General features: G+C 48.1%; 1 protein-coding gene across 3 annotated transcripts; it reads right to left on the reverse strand.

Annotated features, from left to right (window-relative positions):
* Positions 1–5,892: 5,892 nt before the first annotated feature.
* Positions 5,893–16,707, reverse strand: TADA3 (transcriptional adaptor 3). Of its 3 annotated transcripts, XM_073901625.1 has the most exons (10): positions 16,191–16,707; positions 15,251–15,483; positions 13,673–13,923; positions 13,448–13,553; positions 12,021–12,162; positions 11,828–11,931; positions 10,547–10,656; positions 8,377–8,562; positions 7,524–7,547; positions 6,292–6,429 (listed from the first exon to the last, which is right to left on the reverse strand). In XM_073901625.1, exons 2-9 carry the CDS (start codon positions 15,455–15,457, stop codon positions 7,544–7,546), a joined length of 1,110 nt encoding a protein of 369 aa, XP_073757726.1. In that variant the 5' UTR covers positions 15,458–15,483; positions 16,191–16,707; the 3' UTR covers positions 6,292–6,429; positions 7,524–7,543. The 3 variants fall into 3 exon arrangements, with proteins under 3 accessions (XP_025741054.1, XP_025741053.1, XP_073757726.1); XM_025885269.2 differs by lacking the exon at positions 7,524–7,547 and having other exon boundaries at positions 5,893–6,429; positions 16,249–16,704; XM_025885268.2 differs by lacking the exon at positions 7,524–7,547 and having other exon boundaries at positions 5,893–6,429; positions 16,191–16,703.
* Between the last annotated feature and the right edge of the window lie 208 nt (positions 16,708–16,915).

Here is a 16,915-nt window from a genome sequence, read left to right on the forward strand (position 1 = left end):
GAAAGAGAAAGAAAGAAAGAAAGAAAGAAAGAAAGAAAGAAAGAAAGAAAGAAAGAAAGAAAGAAAGAAAGAAAGAAAGAAAAAGACAGAAAGAAAAAGGAACGAAGAAAGAGAGAGAGAGGAGGAAGGAAGGAAAGAAGGAAGAAAGGGAGGAAAGAATGGAAGAAATCAGATATACTTTGAAAAGAGTACTTGGTCCACTGTGGCAGCTAAAATATAGGTTTGGTTTCCTTAATAGACACTCAAAATAGTTGTGATTTAAATAAAATGGAAGTGTATACCAATCTGACCATCATAAGTAGTCCGAGGCTGGCATGATGACTACAAGGTAGGAGGGATCTTGGCTTCTTCTTACCTTGTTGCTCATTGTTCCCACAGGGTTATCTCTGACCACATGTTTCAGGATGGCTTGCCACCATGTCTCATCCTAGCCAGGGGAAATGGGAACAGGGAAGGCATACCCTTTGAGACTCATGACCTCATAGTTACACACATCTCTTCCACTCACATTCTTTTGGCCAAAACTTCATCACATGACCACCCTAACTGCAAGAGAAGTTGGGATATTTAATCTTTGAGGCATATGTCCTATTAAAAATCAGGGGTTCTATTAACTATCGAGGGAGAACAGATTTTGGAGGACATCTACCAGTTTCTGCAGCATCCACCGTCTCAGATGTATTTCTTTGCACATGATTTCACTCCAGTCTGCCCTGTTTCACTCTCACCCCTTCTAATCAGTCTGGCTTCCATGCTATCAGAGCGCTTTTCAATTCAGAGTGCTATTATGGCACTCCCCTGCTCACACCACCCCTAAATCCCTACTATGTAGAAAGGTGATTCTCAAACTTTAATATGCATCAGGAATCACCTGGAGAGCATGTTAACACGGAGAAGGCTGGAGCCTCCCAGCAGAGTTTCTAATTCAGTAGGTCTAAGACCCAAGAATTTGCATCTTTAGTAAGATGCCAGGTGATGCTGGCATCTTTCCCGAGGGCTCCGAGCCCAAGGTGTACCTCCTCTATTGGCCTGGACACTACAATATCCTCTACAAATAGGGCTGGCCCCGGCCTACCGCTGCCCTGCCTGCCCTCCCCTCTGCCAGGCGCTAGACAGGTACAGAGGTTTTTTGTGGTTGTAAATGGTCATATTTCACACACCCCCCGCTTCCCCGTCATGCAACCTTCCACGTTTTATTAAAGGGGATGCTGGTGGTGAGTCGTATGTGTGCATGTCCCTGCTCTGCTCCTGCCTGCCTGCCTGGCTATGTGTCCGGCTGTCACCCTGCCACCCCCCCAGGTGGGTTCCTCTTAGCCTTCCGCCTGTTCACATCCAAGCCTCCCTACCAGGAGCAGTTTTGAGGGGCCTAGGCCTCTTGGGGACCCCTCCTGGTTCCCTGCTTCCTTCCCTTCAGGCACCCATCCCCCTTCCCTCGTTAGCTGGCCCAGGGGCTTCCACAAGAATCTTGGAGGTTCCTTGGGGGACTTGCCCAGGGACCTAGGACTGCCCAGGTTGGAGGCCGTTCCCTCCTAGGCCCTGACTCCATCCTGCTGTCCTGGTCAGGGCCCCCAAACCTGAGCTGCCTGCCCTCCCATCAGGGGTCTGCATGGTCCCGTCCTGGGTGGAGAGGGCTGACATTGTGGGACCTGGCTCAGGGCAGGTGGAGGAGCTGGGGTGGCACCAACCTGGCTGGGGAGGGGCAGCCTTCAAGCCGGTGCTTGGTCCATGGTCCCCAGGTCTAGGCAGGGCTTTGTCAGGCTGCCGTTCCTCCCCCATCCCTCTCCCTGCCTGTGCCTGCTTTGCACCCCCTTTGCTTGGGCCGCACTGTCTCTGCATTGCCTTCCTTTTTGCCTTTACCTCTTCCACCCCAGCACATGTGGGGTCTTGGCCCCCAGGCTGTGAGCTCCTTGGGGGCAGGCCTTCAATAAATGTGACGTGCTGCTGCCCCACCCCCAAAAGTTGCTGCTGGCCCAAGGACCACACTTTTTTTTAAAAGATTCTATTTATAAGTAATCTCTACACCTAGTGTGGGGCTCAAACTCACAACCTTGAGATCAAGAGTCACATGTTCTGGGGCGCCTGGGTGGCTCAGTTGGTTAAGCGACTGCCTTCGGCTCAGGTCATGATCCTGGAGTCCCAGGATTGAGTCCCACATCGGGCTCCCTGGTCAGCAGTGAGTCTGCTTCTCCCTCTGACCCTCTTCCCTCTTGTGCTCTCTATCTCTCATTCTCTCTCTCTCAAATAAATAAATAAAATCTTAAAAAAAAAAAAAACATGTTCTACCATCTGAGCCAGCCAGGCGCCCCCACCACCCAAGGACCACACTTTGAGAACCACTGACCTTGAGAATAAAGCCCATGCTCCTTAACCTGCCATTCACAGCCAGCCTGGTCTCAACCTACTTTCCAGCTTCATCTCTTATCCTTCCCCTCCCCCTCCACACACCTAGGGCTCCAGTCACAGTGATGTTCTCACCTCTCTCTAAGCAGGTCAGCTGTTCACACCTCTGTGCCTCACTGTTCCTTTTGTCTGCAATGTCTTCTGCCTGGCAACTTCCGTTCCACAACCTCACTGAAGCTTTTCCTGACCCTCTAAACTGTTGTTAAGTCATTCTGTGCCCCAGGTCCCTGCAGACTTTGTACATTCTTCTGTTATTGCTCTTATCGCCTTGTGTTTTGTCTTTCCAGCTGCCTGTCTCTGGAGCCCTAGTCATGTACAGAGTTCTCAGCCATAGCAACAGGGTCATGCGTAAGAAAACAAAAGTATGAATGAGGAAGGGAGGCAAGTCGATGGGGTGAATAAACAAAGGAGGTGAGTGAAGAGAAGAAATGATGAGTTAGTACATGAACGAGTGAGTTATGGTCCATTTGTGTTTGGTTCTCTCCATTAAGTCCTGAGTTCCATAGCAGGAAGGGAATTCATATTCTAACCACATTGCCACAAAGTTCCAGCCATCATTTCCTTCTAAGCGGGAGTTAACTGGGACCCAGCATCCATCAAGTCAACCACGCCCCCCCGCCCACCAACCCCGAGTGCTCAGGAGCTGGAAGGGGCTGGAGACCTATGCTGGGTCACTTTCCTGACATCAAGGCTTAACCTCCACTCAATCTTCCCTGTTCTCATGCACACTGGTGTTTCCAAAAGTCAGTTATAAGACATTTGGGACACTGGAGAAACAATGATGGTGGATGCTTCCCAGGGCCAAGACACAAAAGGCTTTTTCACCCAACTAGTGATAAGGTGTCAGGGTTGTTTCAGATTAAAATTGTAAGCTTGAGGTGCTGAAACTACTCTCCCCCTCCTCATGGGGAACACAGCTTCCTCCAAACCCCATAAAGGAGGCCTCCTCTGGCTCCAGCAGACATGGATGTGGCCATAAGAAGAGATTCCCTGGGCCACTGTGGTTGTCAACTCAGCCATGGTGCTATCTGAGCTGTTCCTGCACCAGTGTTGTGTAGTCTCAGAAGCCATTGCACATTGAGCTTCAGTGTCCTCTTCTGCAGGGTGGAAATATTCCTATTCACCTCGTAGGTGTGTGGTGAGCACCAAATAAAACATGGGAGTAGAGGGCCCAACACAGTACCAGGCAGATACTAGGTGTGCAATAGAGGGTAACTAGTGTTCTCACAACTGATCCTTGAAAGTCTTTTCCCAAATGAATCAGGCCCACTCAGACTTCTAGGGTTCTTCCCCCACCATTTTAAAAGTAGGCTCCATGCCCAGTGCAGAGCCCAACATGGGGCTCAAACTTACAACCCTGAGATCAAGAACTGAACTGAGATCAAGAGTTGGACACTTAACCAACTGAGCTACCCGGGTGCCTCTAGGGTTCTTCCTTCTGTCATAAAACCTGCCTTCCCCTCTCACAATTCTACCTGATTTGGGGATCTCAACTCTCATCCTACCTCCTCCACAAAACTGTCTCTGCTTCTGGAACTCTCTACCAATGATGCTTACCTTACTTGTGGTCTGGATTAATGATGAACATGGAAGCAAATGGTTAGTCAAAAGCAAGGGATCTGCAAGCAGAGCTGCCATCTATGGCTGCATAGGTTGTGCACTGCCCAAACCTAGGAGTACCATTCATATGGACTGTAAGGGAGTGGGGGCCCAATGAATTGCATAAAGAAGGAGCTCTGTCTGCAAGTCAAATGGACTAAGTCTGAATCTTGGCTCAACCACTTATCAACTGTTTGACCAAGCAAAGTATGTAATCACTTAAGACTCAGTTTCCTCTTCTGTGAATGGGATGTTATTAGTACCTACCACATGGGGTAGCTGAGGAGATTCGGTAAACTGAGTTTAGAACAGCGCCTGGTACAGAGCTAACATTTACTGAGCACTTAATTTCATTAATTCATTAATCAAATTCATTAATGAAATTAAGTATGCTTGTCTTTTCTGAGAAGACATGAGTTACTGAAAAATTGCAGTGGCTAGGCTCTGTACCTAATGAGAGGCAGGGCCTCTGCTGTCCTCTCTCAGAACTCTACTCCAGCCTTCTTTTTGCTGAAGTCCACTTTCATCAGTCAGGCCTTTTTTGTTGTTGTTGACAAATGATGAAACTCCAAGGGGAACTAGCTTAAGCCCAAAGCAGCACCTGTGAGCTGAGGTAACTGAAGGTCCAGTAGAAGATCATGAGGCTCCACGAGGCCTCTGTCTCCTTCTCCATTTCCTGGCTCTGCCATTCTTCTCGGGCAGGTTCTTCCACGTGGCAAGAGAGTGGGTCAGCAGGTAGTCTAAGAGTACATTCTAAGGCTTTTGATCCAAAAGGGACATGTCCGCTCCTCTCTCAGCAACAACAGAGTAAGCTTACGGAAGGTCTCTGATTGACCCAGCTCAGGTCACATGTCCATCTTCTGGACCAGTTATCATGGCTAAAAAATAGGGTGCTGTGACTGGCCAAGCTGGGGTCATGTATCCATCCTAGTTGGACAGTCCCACAAAAGCCACATGAAATGGGGAAGGGGCAGTTCCCTTAACAGAAGAGCTGCGCACACAAGAATGTTGGCTGTTCTCACCATCTTTCTTTACGGCTCAGTTCACAGGTCACTTCCTCAGGGAATCCTCCCCTCCCTTCTTCCATGTGGACTTCAGTCTTCCCACAGTAAATTGCATATTATTTTCCGACACCCTGACTAGTCTGGGAACAACTTGAGGCAGGGATGAGAACATACTTGCTCATCTGTATAGCCTAGGCTGTTTCCTGCCCGGGGTTGTGGAAGGGACATGATTGGTGGCCTATCCAACATCCATTTCCACTTCCTACTTTCAGATTTTTATTGGGTTTCCCCCATTTCTCCCCACTGCCTTGGGCTTGGTAGGGAAGCAGACTCCACTCTCTCTAGTTAAAACCCGGCAGAGTCATCCCTTGCCACAGTGATTGGTGCAGGAATGGGCATGTGGGACTTAGCCTGGGCCAGTGAGACATAAGGGTATTTGGGACAGGCATCGTGCTCTTTTGGGTGGGCCAGGAAAGCCAGCTGGCTCCTTCCTGCCCTCTCCTGTGCTAGATGTCAGTTTGGCCCCTGTCGGCTGCCAGTGGCTGCACAGCTGGAGGAAAACCTATTTTAGGCAAAAGCCAACGTGGTGGAGGGCAGCAGAGAGATGGCTGGACCCTTGATGGCCCTGTTCAGTTGCTGGCTTGGCCAACCCCGGGGGCCACCCTGTCCCAGGACCACCAAGGCCCCAAACAACACATTTCCTTGTTGTGAACCCAGTCTGAGCTGAGGGTATTCTGTTACCTGCAGCCACAGGTATCGTCAGAGAGTTCTTCCTGAATGAATGACATGGGTGAGTGGCCAAAGGCTGAGAGCCCCCAAGCATGCCCTCCTTTGCCACCCACACCAGTTCTTTTCTACCCCACAATAACAGACATTCAAAGATTCTGGATACTTTTTTAAAAACCACAGCAGTCACTTTACTTTTAGGTTTGTACTTTACAAAACCACAAGGGAGAAGTCCTTGAGGGAGATAGGAGTGGGAGTGGGGGATAGTAAAGAGGGGGAAGCACAGACAGGGCCCCAGGCCAGCCCAGCAGGGCCTCCCATGTCCTGGCTGAACAGAGCTGGATCACAAGACCTCAGGGAAAGGCCACAGTCCTCTAGAGACTGTCACAATTTGACATTTAATAGGCGGCCACAGGCCTATGGTTTGGGCAGCCCAGAGAAGGAAGTGGGCTTCCCACCCCTCCTTCCCCCAAGCCAGGGGCAGGCAGCATGAGGCAGGGGTGAGGGCTACCCATCCAGCAGCTTTAGAATGCTCTCACGCTCCTTCAGAGTCTTCCAGGCCTGGTCCTTCTCCTTCTTGGTGGGGGTCCGCTTCTTCTGCCGGGCAGCCATGATCTTCCGGAAGGCATCCATGACCTCGTTGTCTGCCATGCGGACCCGCTGCCTCAGCTCTTGCCGGCTTACCTCCTCCTTTGCCAGCCTGTGGGGACCAGCCAGCCAGGTGCCATGGGAAGCCCACCTCCACAGTGGGGCCCCCCTCCCTCTTTCAGACTGAACCCACGCATCACCCCAGGCTGGCACTCCTGTGGACCGTTTCCTACCAAAATGCAAAGTTACTGAACCACATTTATATGGTACTACGTGCTAGGTACAATCTCAAGCCCTTCAAATATGTCAGCAGAATTAATCCTCATAACAACCTTGTGAGGTAGGTACTATTATCCCAATGTTACCAGTGATAAAACAGAAGTCAAGGAGAGTAAAAAACACCCCAAGATCCCACAACTAGTGAGTAGGAGATCTGAATTAAGGCAGGCTGGCTCCAAAAACCTTCTTTAAAAGGTGTTCTAGTGTCAGCAGAAGACCTGCTTACTTCAGTATCCAAATTCCAGAGCAACCTAAGGGTCTAGGTAGCCTGTGGTCTACATGAAGCACGTGAGATGCCAAACGAACCACTGTAAATGAAATCCGACTGATAAATTCCACTGCCGGTGGAGCTGGAAGGTGGCTTAGAGATCTGATCTAGTCTAACCTGTTAATTTTCTTTTTTTTTTTTTTTTAAAAATTTTATTTATTTATTCATGAGAGACAGAGGAGGAGAGAGAGAGAGAGAGAAGCAGAGGGAGAAGCAGGCTCCCAAGGAGCAGGGAGCCTGATGCGGGACTCGATCCCAGGACCCTGGGATCATGACCTGAGCCGAAGGCAGACGCCCAACCATCCGAGCCACCCAGGCGCCCTAACTTGTTAATTTTCTAGAAGGGGAAGCTGCTGCTCAGGACAGGAGATACCTTGCTTAAGGCCCTGCAGCTGGTCCATAGCAGGACTGAGGGCTGGACTCTGGCCTTCTGACAACCCAAGCTAGTTCGTTCACTGTCCACTACCTCTCTATCTGTACATCCTTGCTTCTCCCTCTCACTCTCTCTCCTCCACCCCACTCAGTACCTCATTCATCTGTTATTTTCCTCTTCTTGCTCTTGCATGAAAGGGAACTAGAAAGAGGCTTTGCATTTAGCTTTGGGCTCAAGTTGCAGCTTGGTTGTTTACTGGCTGTATGACCTTCAGGAGAGCACTCACCTCATTGGCCCTTTACTTCCTCATCTAGGAAACAGGGAAAAACAGGTGCACCTCTTTACCAATAACCCACCTGTAGACCACAAGCCTTTGCTCTGCCTCTCTTCCTAGCCCCCAGTACAATGTGCGAGAGACAGGCAGAGCTGGCCAAATGAACGAGTGTGCCCTGCCCTGCTGGGGCTCTGTGAAGGGAAGATACACCTGTCAGTGAGGCTACTTCTCTACCTCCCTCCAAAAAGGGCAACAACTAACAATCTCCCTCCAGATGTCACCTATACTTTTGTCATGATCAATGCAGGGCAAGATGGATGGGAGTCAATATAAAATGAAAGATATTGTGACCAATTCCTTAGAGAACTGATACTAAAATACTGGGCAATTTCCAGGGAAGGGCCAATAATAATCACAGAAATCCAACCAAATTGTTAACAGTTGATAAATCCAGGTAGACAGTATATTGGTGTTTATCATACTACTCCTTCAGATGTTCAGTATTTATGAAATTTGTCATAAAAATATGTTCGGGGAAAACAAAAGCATGAAAAAATTAAAAAAATAAATCACACAACAATGTAAATATAAGTAATACCACTGAACTGTACACATAAACATGGTTGAAAGAATCAATTTTATATGTTTTTTTCACCACAATTCCAAATAGGTAAATAAATCAATCACAGACGCCTGAGCCCTAGAGTCTGTGGTGCCTGGCAATAGTATTTTTTCCAACGCTCTCTGGGTGACTTAGAGGCCCTGCCAGGTTTGGGAACCCTGTTGTGAAGCCCCCAGAAGGCGAGCAGCAGTGGCCCAGGCCACCCTGGCCACCCCCCCGCCCATGCCACCTGGCCACACTCACCTCAGCAGGTCGTGCTTCTTGGTGCGGTTGTGGGCACTGAGCGCCTTCAGCTCGGCCTGCCGCTTGCGCAGCTCTGCCAGGACCTCATCCTCCGAGTCCTCTGCGGGGCGGTCCTCCGACTCCAGCAGGCCCTGCGCAATCAGCTCCTCCTTGATGCGGCTCTCCAGGGACTTGGTATGTGGCACACTACAGAGGAAGGGAGTCCTTAGCTCAAGGGCCAGCTCAGAGGGTGGACCCCGGAGAGCCCCCCAAGGTTAGTGAACACATTCTTTTCTCTTTGGGCACCCTCTCTCTACCTAGGCATAAAAAAAAAAAGAGAGAGAAAATGTTAAGAGCTAAACTCTCTGACATGGGTCTTGGCAAGGACTTTTTGGCTATGACACCTAAACACAAGCAACAAAACAAAAAATAAACAAGCAGGACTACATCAAAAAACTACTTCTGCACAGCAAAAGAAATCATCAGCAAGGTGAAAAGATAACTTATGGAATGGCAAAAATATTTGCAAACGATATATCTGATGAGAAATTAATAACCATCGTTCCTGAATAGACATTTCTCCAAAGAAGATATATAAAAGGCCAACAGGTACATGAAAAGATGCTCAACATCCCTAGTTATTAGAGAAATGCAAATTAAAACCACAATGAGTTATCACCTCTGGCCTGTTAGAATGGCCATCATCACAAAGACAAGAGATAACAAATGCTGGCGACAATCTGGAGAAAAGGGAACCCTCCTGCACTGTTGGTGGGAATGTAAATTGGTACAGACACTGTGGAACACAGTGTGGAGGATCCTCAAAGAATTAAAAACAGAGCCTACCACATGATCCAGTACTCTAATTCTGCGAGTACGTACAAAGGAAATGTAATACTAACTGGAGAACATATCTGCACCCCCATGTTCACAGCAGCATTATTTACAATAGTCAAGATATGGAAGCAACCTCAGTGTCCAACGATGGATGAATGGATAAAGAAATTGTGGTATATATACAACAGATTATTATTCAGCCTTAAAAAAACAAGGAAATCCTACCATTTGTGGTAACATGGATGGACTTTGAATGCATTATGCTAAGTGAAATAAGTCAGAGAGAGAAAAACAAATACCACATAATCTCACTTATATGTGGAATCTAAAAAAAACACAAATTCATAGAAAAAGAGATCAGACTTTCCATTACCAGAGTCAGCAGGGGGGGGGGAACTGGAGGAAGGTGATCAAAAGGTACAAACTTCCAATTATAAGCAAGTCCCAGGATATTTTATACAACATGATGACCGTAGCTAACACTACTGTATGACACAGAGTGTAAATCCTAAGAGTTCTCATCACAAGGAGAAATACTTTTCCTTTTTTTTTCTTTATTGTATCTATGTGAGAAGATGGATGTTAGCTGAACCTACTGTGGTAATCATTTCACAACATATGTAAATCAGACCACTATATGTTTTGTACGTGTATACCTTAAACTCATACAGGGATCTATGTCAATTATTGCACAATACACTGGAAAAAAAATAGAGACACACATCTGGTCTTGTTTCAAACATAAGCCAACACATACCCATTGTCAAAAAATACAGAAAAACCTGTAATGCCAACGACTCAGAGAGAACCACTATTATTTTATGTTACTATTAAAAATATTACTGTTATTTTGCTGTTATTAACATTACACATAACAAAAACTACATATTTTGTTACTTATACACCATACGTATTAGAGATTTTGTTACATGTTATTTCCAATCTTTTATTACACATTATTTTAGGTTTTTTTCTCTATGTGCACACGTTTAAATATATCCTGAGTAAAAACAGGATCAAACTGTATTGTGCTCATTTTCTCCATTTAACACTCTCTTATTTACATCTTTTCATGTCAATTAATTTTCTCTAAGACGATTAATAGTTACAAGTTATTTCATCATATGGAATTACAACTATTCAGCCAGTTGCACATTTACATCATTTACAGTATGAACAGTGCTATGATAAACAACCCTTACTTAAGTCTACGCACGCATGTTTGAAACTTTCATTGGGTTTCGTCAAAATGCCCTCAACCTCTCTTTTAATGAAGACCCCCTCATGTTGGGATGGAAAGAAGTCACCAGAGGCAGGGGACAGACAGTAGGATATGGACAGAGTTATCACTCACCTGAAGGGCTTGTTCTGATTGCGGGGAGAGGTGCTTGCCCCGTCGGCCCCCGATTCTTTCCCAGACATGTCAGGAATGGGAGAGTCCTCCATAGGGGAAATAATATTTTCCTAGAAGACCACAGGAATGGGATGGAGGGAGTAAGAGCTGTAGTATTTTTCTTGCTCCTCTCTAACCCGCAATCAGTCTTCAGTCTTCACAGACCAGAAATACTCTTTTATTGTTCCCATCCCTCTAGGAAGCCTTCCCAAACTGGTTCCAGAAAGCTCTGGTCATTTTAGAAACCCCTGTTTTGCACCGATACCAAAAGAAGGGAGCACAGAGGAGCAATGATAACAGTCAACAACAGTGAAGAGCTAAGCATTTGCACTGTACCAGGCACCATGCTGAGCACGCTGCAGCAGGGCTGCCGGCTGTCCAAAAGTCATTCTCGCCTTTCTGTAGCGGGGCAGCTCCTCTTGTTGTCAGATGTGGTCATGTGACAAATTCTCTCCAGTGAGAAGTGATCAGGAGGGTAACAGCCACGGCCAGGCATGGCCCATAAACCTTCCTTCACACATTCTTTCTTGCTCTTTTTCTGTGGGCTTGGAGTAGCAATCATACCCAGAATGACCTTGTACAGACTGCATGTTTAGGGTGGAAAAGCCACCACAACTGGGGTCCTTGTCTGATGGTGTGGGGCTGAGATCTCCCCTCACTCCCACCTTAGCCAACCCGGAACATGTGCCCCAGACTGTTAAACGAGAGAAAAACACTACTGTGTTTGAGCCAGGGAGAAAACTAAGGCTCAGTGAGGTGAAGGGATGTGCCTAAGGCCAGACAGCAGGCATAAAGAAGGGGACTCTGTACCTGGGGTTTGGGTCCTCCTTCTAATTATCAGCTGTAAAACCTCAAGCAAACAGTTCCCTTTTCTGAGCTTCAATCTTCTAGTATGCAACGTGGGGCTAACCACTGTCCTTGCCTCCAACAGGAGGATGTGTGGAAAGCCCTTGCACAGGGCTCAGCCCTTAGCTAACACTCAACAAAAGTAACTGCGGTGTAGTGGCTACTTTTGGGGGAGATTAGAATCTGGGAGGGGCATGAGAGGGGCTCAAGGACACTGGCAATGCTTTATTTTGTGACCATGAGGCCAGATATACAAGTGTGCTTATGTGTGAAAATGTTATCAATCTATACATTTAAGATCTACGTACCTTTCTAAATGTATGATATACCTCAACACCAAATAAAACATTAAAACAGAAAGTAAGCGTAATTCCTGTTTTGAGTTAGGGTGCTCACCTCCACCAGGGCCTGTAGGAGGCGCTGCGTCAGAGCACCAAAGGGGCACCCATCTTCCGGCTGCTCATGCTGGGCCTCAGACTTCTTCAGCAGGGCATCCACATCTAAAGTGGGCAGAGAAATGGTAGACAGATGGGCTGAGATCTGGGAACTCAAGTCCTGGCCTGGGTGGGCAGGGAGGCGAAGGGCCTACCTTTAGTGTCCAGTTCGGTCAGTGGCCCCATGAGACCTTTCTTCTTGTCAGCCACAGCTGCTGCTCGGGCCCCATCCTTCTGTTCCTCCAGCAGGTCCTCCTGTGCCCACCGTTGGGAGTAGTGCTTCCCCAGGGGTGGGATCTGTGGGGAGATGCCACCCGGCCCAAAAGGGGTAAACACCGGCAAGCCATGCCCGGGGTGAGTGGGGGCTCTCTGTGCACTTGGGACACTGCCAATAGGCTCATCATTCATTCCTTCACTTATCTGTCTCCCAAGGACCTACCCCAGGGCTAAGGCCCATGCCTTGCATAGGTGGGAAGAAACAAAGGAGATAAAAATCTCTATGCTCACAGTCTAGTAAGGGAGACAGGTACATAACCAACTAAGACACACATGGGAGCCAGTATGGAACAATTTCCAAGATCTAGGTGCAGAATGGTGTATGTACCTGGATCATCTCAGGTCATAGCTGTTGTCCCTAGAGAGACCTAAGAACCTTAGTGTCAGGAGAGGAAATTCTCATTTGTATTACCTCAATTTACTACTGCTTATATGGATTAACTTTTCAAATAATTTTTCAAATAATTTTTTTAAAAATTCAAAGAACTGAAGTGCTGGAGGTAGGTCAAGGTATTGTGGCACACGAAAAAGAAAATTTCTGCGGGGAGTCTGCAAAGGTGTTCTGGTGGAGATAACAAGGGATCAGTGATTTGAAGGACAAATCAGTTTGCTAAGGGAAAAAGAGCATGTGCAGAGGCTCAGAGACCAGCAAAGAGCCTGAGTGGGCCTGGGGTGAGGGCAAGGTGCCTGGCAGGGCTGGTAAATGCAGCAGTGACGAGGGGGCATGGCTGAGGAAACTGGAGAGGGGCAGTAGGGCTGTGTCACCAAGGACCGAGATGTCTGGACTCCATCTTGTGCGGGAGTCAGGGGAGGCCTGGGAGCAGGCCTGTGTCACATCCGATCACAACAGCTGACCTATAGGAGAGTACTCCCGGACACTTTTCTGTATTTTCTACGTTTTCTTTAATGGAACCAGTTTTATTTACGTCGTAAGAAAACTTTAATATATTAAAAAAAAAGAAAACAAAAAGTCTGTCTGGAGGCAAAAAAATATCAAGAGACCATTTGGGTGAAAGCTAATGAAGGCTTGAATCAAAGCAGAGGTGACAGAGATGTTGGGACAAAGGACGGTGTCACTGAAGTAGATGCCTCAGGATGTATGTAATCATTTGGATGGGGCAGAGAGGAGGCAATGCAAGAGAGCTGAGAATCAGAGCCTGGGTGTCTGGGTGGGTTGACTAGACTAGGGGCAGAGCAGGGCAGAGTAAGGGAAGGAAGATGATATATGACTTTGGGATCTTTGATTTGGAGGCACCTCTGAGATCTCCTGTTCACCACCCTGTCTACCAAGGCCCAGGGTTTCTACCTTGTAATGTTCAGCCTCGTCCTCTGGGGGTTTCAGTAGTTCCTCTAGTGTGCGTACCTCCTCACTGGTGATATCAGCACAGTAGGGCTCTACAGAAGCCCAGAACCTGCAAGGAGAAGCAGATCCTGAATGGGCACCTCCTGCCCCACCATCCTCAGCTCCAGGCCCCTCCACAGCCTCTACTGCCTGAATCCCAAGGCCCCTCTATATTTTCTGGCCCAGAACCTGTTGGGGGCATCATTCTTGGGGATCCGTGGCACATCAATTGGGTCATCAGTGAATTCATATTCCTGGATCTTGGGCTGAAGGTTTTTGGATTTGGGCCGGCCAGGGCCAGGGCCTGGCCCATGTCCCGCCTTCCCTTCCAGTTTCTGCTTCTTCGGCTTTCCATGTTTTGGGGGAGCTCCAAGCTCATGGTCTCGACCCAGCTTCAGGAATCGTCGATCACCTTTCTTATCCTGCCAGTCAGTGAGGATCTGAAATTTGCAGAGACTATCACTGAGGGGGAGAAGAGAAGTCATAGGACAAGTTTTTCTCCTAGTGAAGAATTAGGAGCTAGAACTTGAGAAGGCTCCAAAGTCTTATTGATCCATCTCCTTTTTATTTAGTAAACTCCTACTCATCTTTCAAAACTCAGTTCCTTTATTGTGCCTATCTCACAGGACTTTATTCATATAGTCCTCATCATTCCATTTGTCTGTACTGATTCACCTCTGTATCACTCAAGCCAATCACACAGTGTTTAGGTCAAACAAATGATCATGCCCCAGTGCATATGAGCACTGGAATATGCTGCTGGTAACTTTTTGGTGAATGCAAACAAGTCTCCCAGCAGACCTTTGCTTCAAATGTCACCACAACTGGGAAGCCTTCTCCACATCAGTTACCCAGCTTCTTACATGCTAAAACACAACTGAATTTGCCACAGCCCTGCTCAAAAAGCTTCAGTGCATTCCCAGGGAGCACAAGTTAACTATTCATCCTTTGAGGTCCAATTAAAATGGCAGCTTGGTCCTCCCTGGGTCTCTGACACTTTGTACCTCCACTGCAGGCCTAAATGTGTTGTTTGATCATACTGGAACGAACAGCATATCTTGTCTTTTCAACTAGATTATAAGCTGGAGATCAGGAAATTGATCTTAACTATGTCTGTTCCCCAGGATTTGGCATAGCATCTGACACACAGGGCTCAGGGGATGTTTACATAGTGAAGACTACCAATAATTAAAATCTGAAATACTTAATGTTAGATATCAGCCCGAGGCTTTGCAAAAAAAACCCTCTCTTTTAATCCTCACAAAAGCTGAAGGGTATCCCAGTTTGCAGATAGGGAACTGATGCAAAAGGAGGCAACTTTCCCAAAGTCATATAGCTAGGAAACAGCAACACTAAGCAAGTGCTTAGGCCAGGATTCAAATCCAGTTCTTCTCAATCCAGTTCCCCTGGTACTTCTAACCATAACACAACATCACCTGGTATTTGTCTGACCTCTCCCTCCTTTTATGTGGCAAACTCCCTGAAGGCCAGAAGTGTCCTAATTACCTCTTTCTAACGACTAGCACAGGACCCAGAACATAATGGGGGTTGGGGTCAATAAATGCTTAGTAAATTGGAAATCTTGCAATTTGTAAGGATCATGCACATTCTTGTATATTTTATGTGTCACATGAGCCCAGCTTGGGTCTCTCCTTTAACCCTCTAAACTCCTGTACCCCAAGCCTCTGCAGGTGGGGCTAACTCAATGACCCATCCCATAACTCGTCACAGTCCACCCCTGGTGATATCCTCTCTGTAGGGTATCACCTGGGTTTCAGCCTCGAGAACCCGCAGGCGCCGGCTGGCAGAGGAAAGCAGGGTCTCAAGCTCCAGCTGCAGAGTGTCCAGCTCCTCGATGCCGATACCATCATCCTCAGAGCGGGCTAGCACGGCTGTGTAGCGTGGACAGACCTTCAGGTGGTCCACAGACTTGAAGTCATGGAACTGCAAGGGGCAGTCCTTGAGTTCACTCATGGCCCAGGATACGGGACCCTGTGGAACTGGAGAGGAGAGAGCCATTGATAGGAGATAAACTGGCACAAGAAAAGTCCAAGAGCTCCCTTCATCCAGGGACAGACTCAAGGAGAAAGCCCGGCTTCAGTTACCTTATTGACAAGGTTGATGGCACTGCTCCTACCCACAGAGCACTTACTGTACATCAAGCTAGGTACAGACATTTTACTGGCTTCTCACTGAATTCCTCACCCAACCCCATGAGAAGGGACAATGGTGATCTACATTTTACAGTTAAGGAAACTCAGACTCTGTAAGGGTAGGTACATGCCCAAGGTTACCAAGATGTAGTTGTGAGTCTGTGCCACTAATTTCCGTGATATACCAAGTCCTATCTTCCTGATGCTTTTCCGTTCTACTCCTCCTTGAGTTCTGCAAAGCCCCTGAGCTCCAAACATCCCATTCTTACAATGTTAATGTTCTCTGTGCCTCCCAGCTTCAACTTGTCTCACTCCCTCCCATCTTTGTCCCTTCTCTTTGCCCCTGACAGTGGTTAAGAATGTGGGCTGGTAAGCCAGACATACCTGGGTTCAAGCCCAGCCTTTACCATTCTCTATTTATGTAGCTCTGAACATACTATTTAACCTTCCTGAGTCTCGGTTTTTCCATCTACAAAATGGGGACAAAAGAAATCTGAGTCTGTTTCCCCATAAGAAGTCTGAATCTGTAAAATGGGGATCACAACAGTACCTACCTCCCCGGGATGTTCTGAGGATTAAGAGAGGATGCTCGTCAAGAGCCCAGTTCAGTACCTGGCACAGAAGTGCGCCTGTGTAATGGCTGGCCCCTCCCGTGGGTCGCCCCAGTGACTTGCCTTCAGGGTCCCCGTCCTCTAGGGACCCCCTAACGCGGCCCCCGCCCCCTCTACCTCCTCACTGCAGCCTCCTGCTGCCTCCTACGGCCCCCAGGCCACGGGAGGGGGCGGGGAGTTCCGGTTGGTGGGAGCAACCGCCCCGGAACTGGCTAGGGGCGGGCCCCCCGTAGAGGACGCGGGGGTGGGAGACGCGAGGGAGAGCCCAATATGGCTTGCAGGGAAGGGTTTACAGGCCGCGAGCGAACCCACTGCAGGTGGGCGGGGGGGAAGGGTACGCCTCAGGCCTACTCTGGGGAACAGCCCGAGGCTGGGGGCGGGGCTCGATAGCCGAGTTCTCAGCCGGGCGGTTAGTCCCGCCGAGCCCCAGGGGCTGCAAGTAGGAGGGGCTCAGAAAAAGGATAGCAGCGCATAACCGGAAGGAACGAAGGGCTCCTCCGCCTCGCCTTGTCCTAATATGGTGCCCAACCTGAGGCCGGGCTGCACCATTGCCTGACTATGGGGAAAGACAGTGGCAAAGACAAGAAGGCCAAAGTCACAGGCGAGAGCTGCATCGATAACGGGTTAAGCTTGAGTATCGACTTGAGACTTCAGGAGTCTAAAAATGT

This window comes from Callorhinus ursinus, unplaced genomic scaffold, assembly GCF_003265705.2.
Source record: "Callorhinus ursinus isolate GAN/ISIS: 27379988/994484 unplaced genomic scaffold, GSC_fseal_2.0 scaffold15, whole genome shotgun sequence".
Classification (NCBI taxonomy): domain Eukaryota; kingdom Metazoa; phylum Chordata; class Mammalia; order Carnivora; family Otariidae; genus Callorhinus; species Callorhinus ursinus.

What these genes read in the sequence shown, in the direction of transcription:
- TADA3 (XM_025885269.2), bottom strand. Translation starts at nt 15,457, where the DNA reads ATGAGTGAACTCAAGGACTGCCCCTTGCAGTTCCATGACTTCAAGTCT. An exon ending in TTCTCGAGGCTGAAACCCAG is followed by an intron (nt 13,924 to 15,250) that starts GTGATACCCTAC and finishes TGCAAATTTCAG; the next exon opens with ATCCTCACTGACTGGCAGGA. An exon ending in GACCGAACTGGACACTAAAG is followed by an intron (nt 11,932 to 12,020) that starts GTAGGCCCTTCG and finishes TGCCCACTTTAG; the next exon opens with ATGTGGATGCCCTGCTGAAG.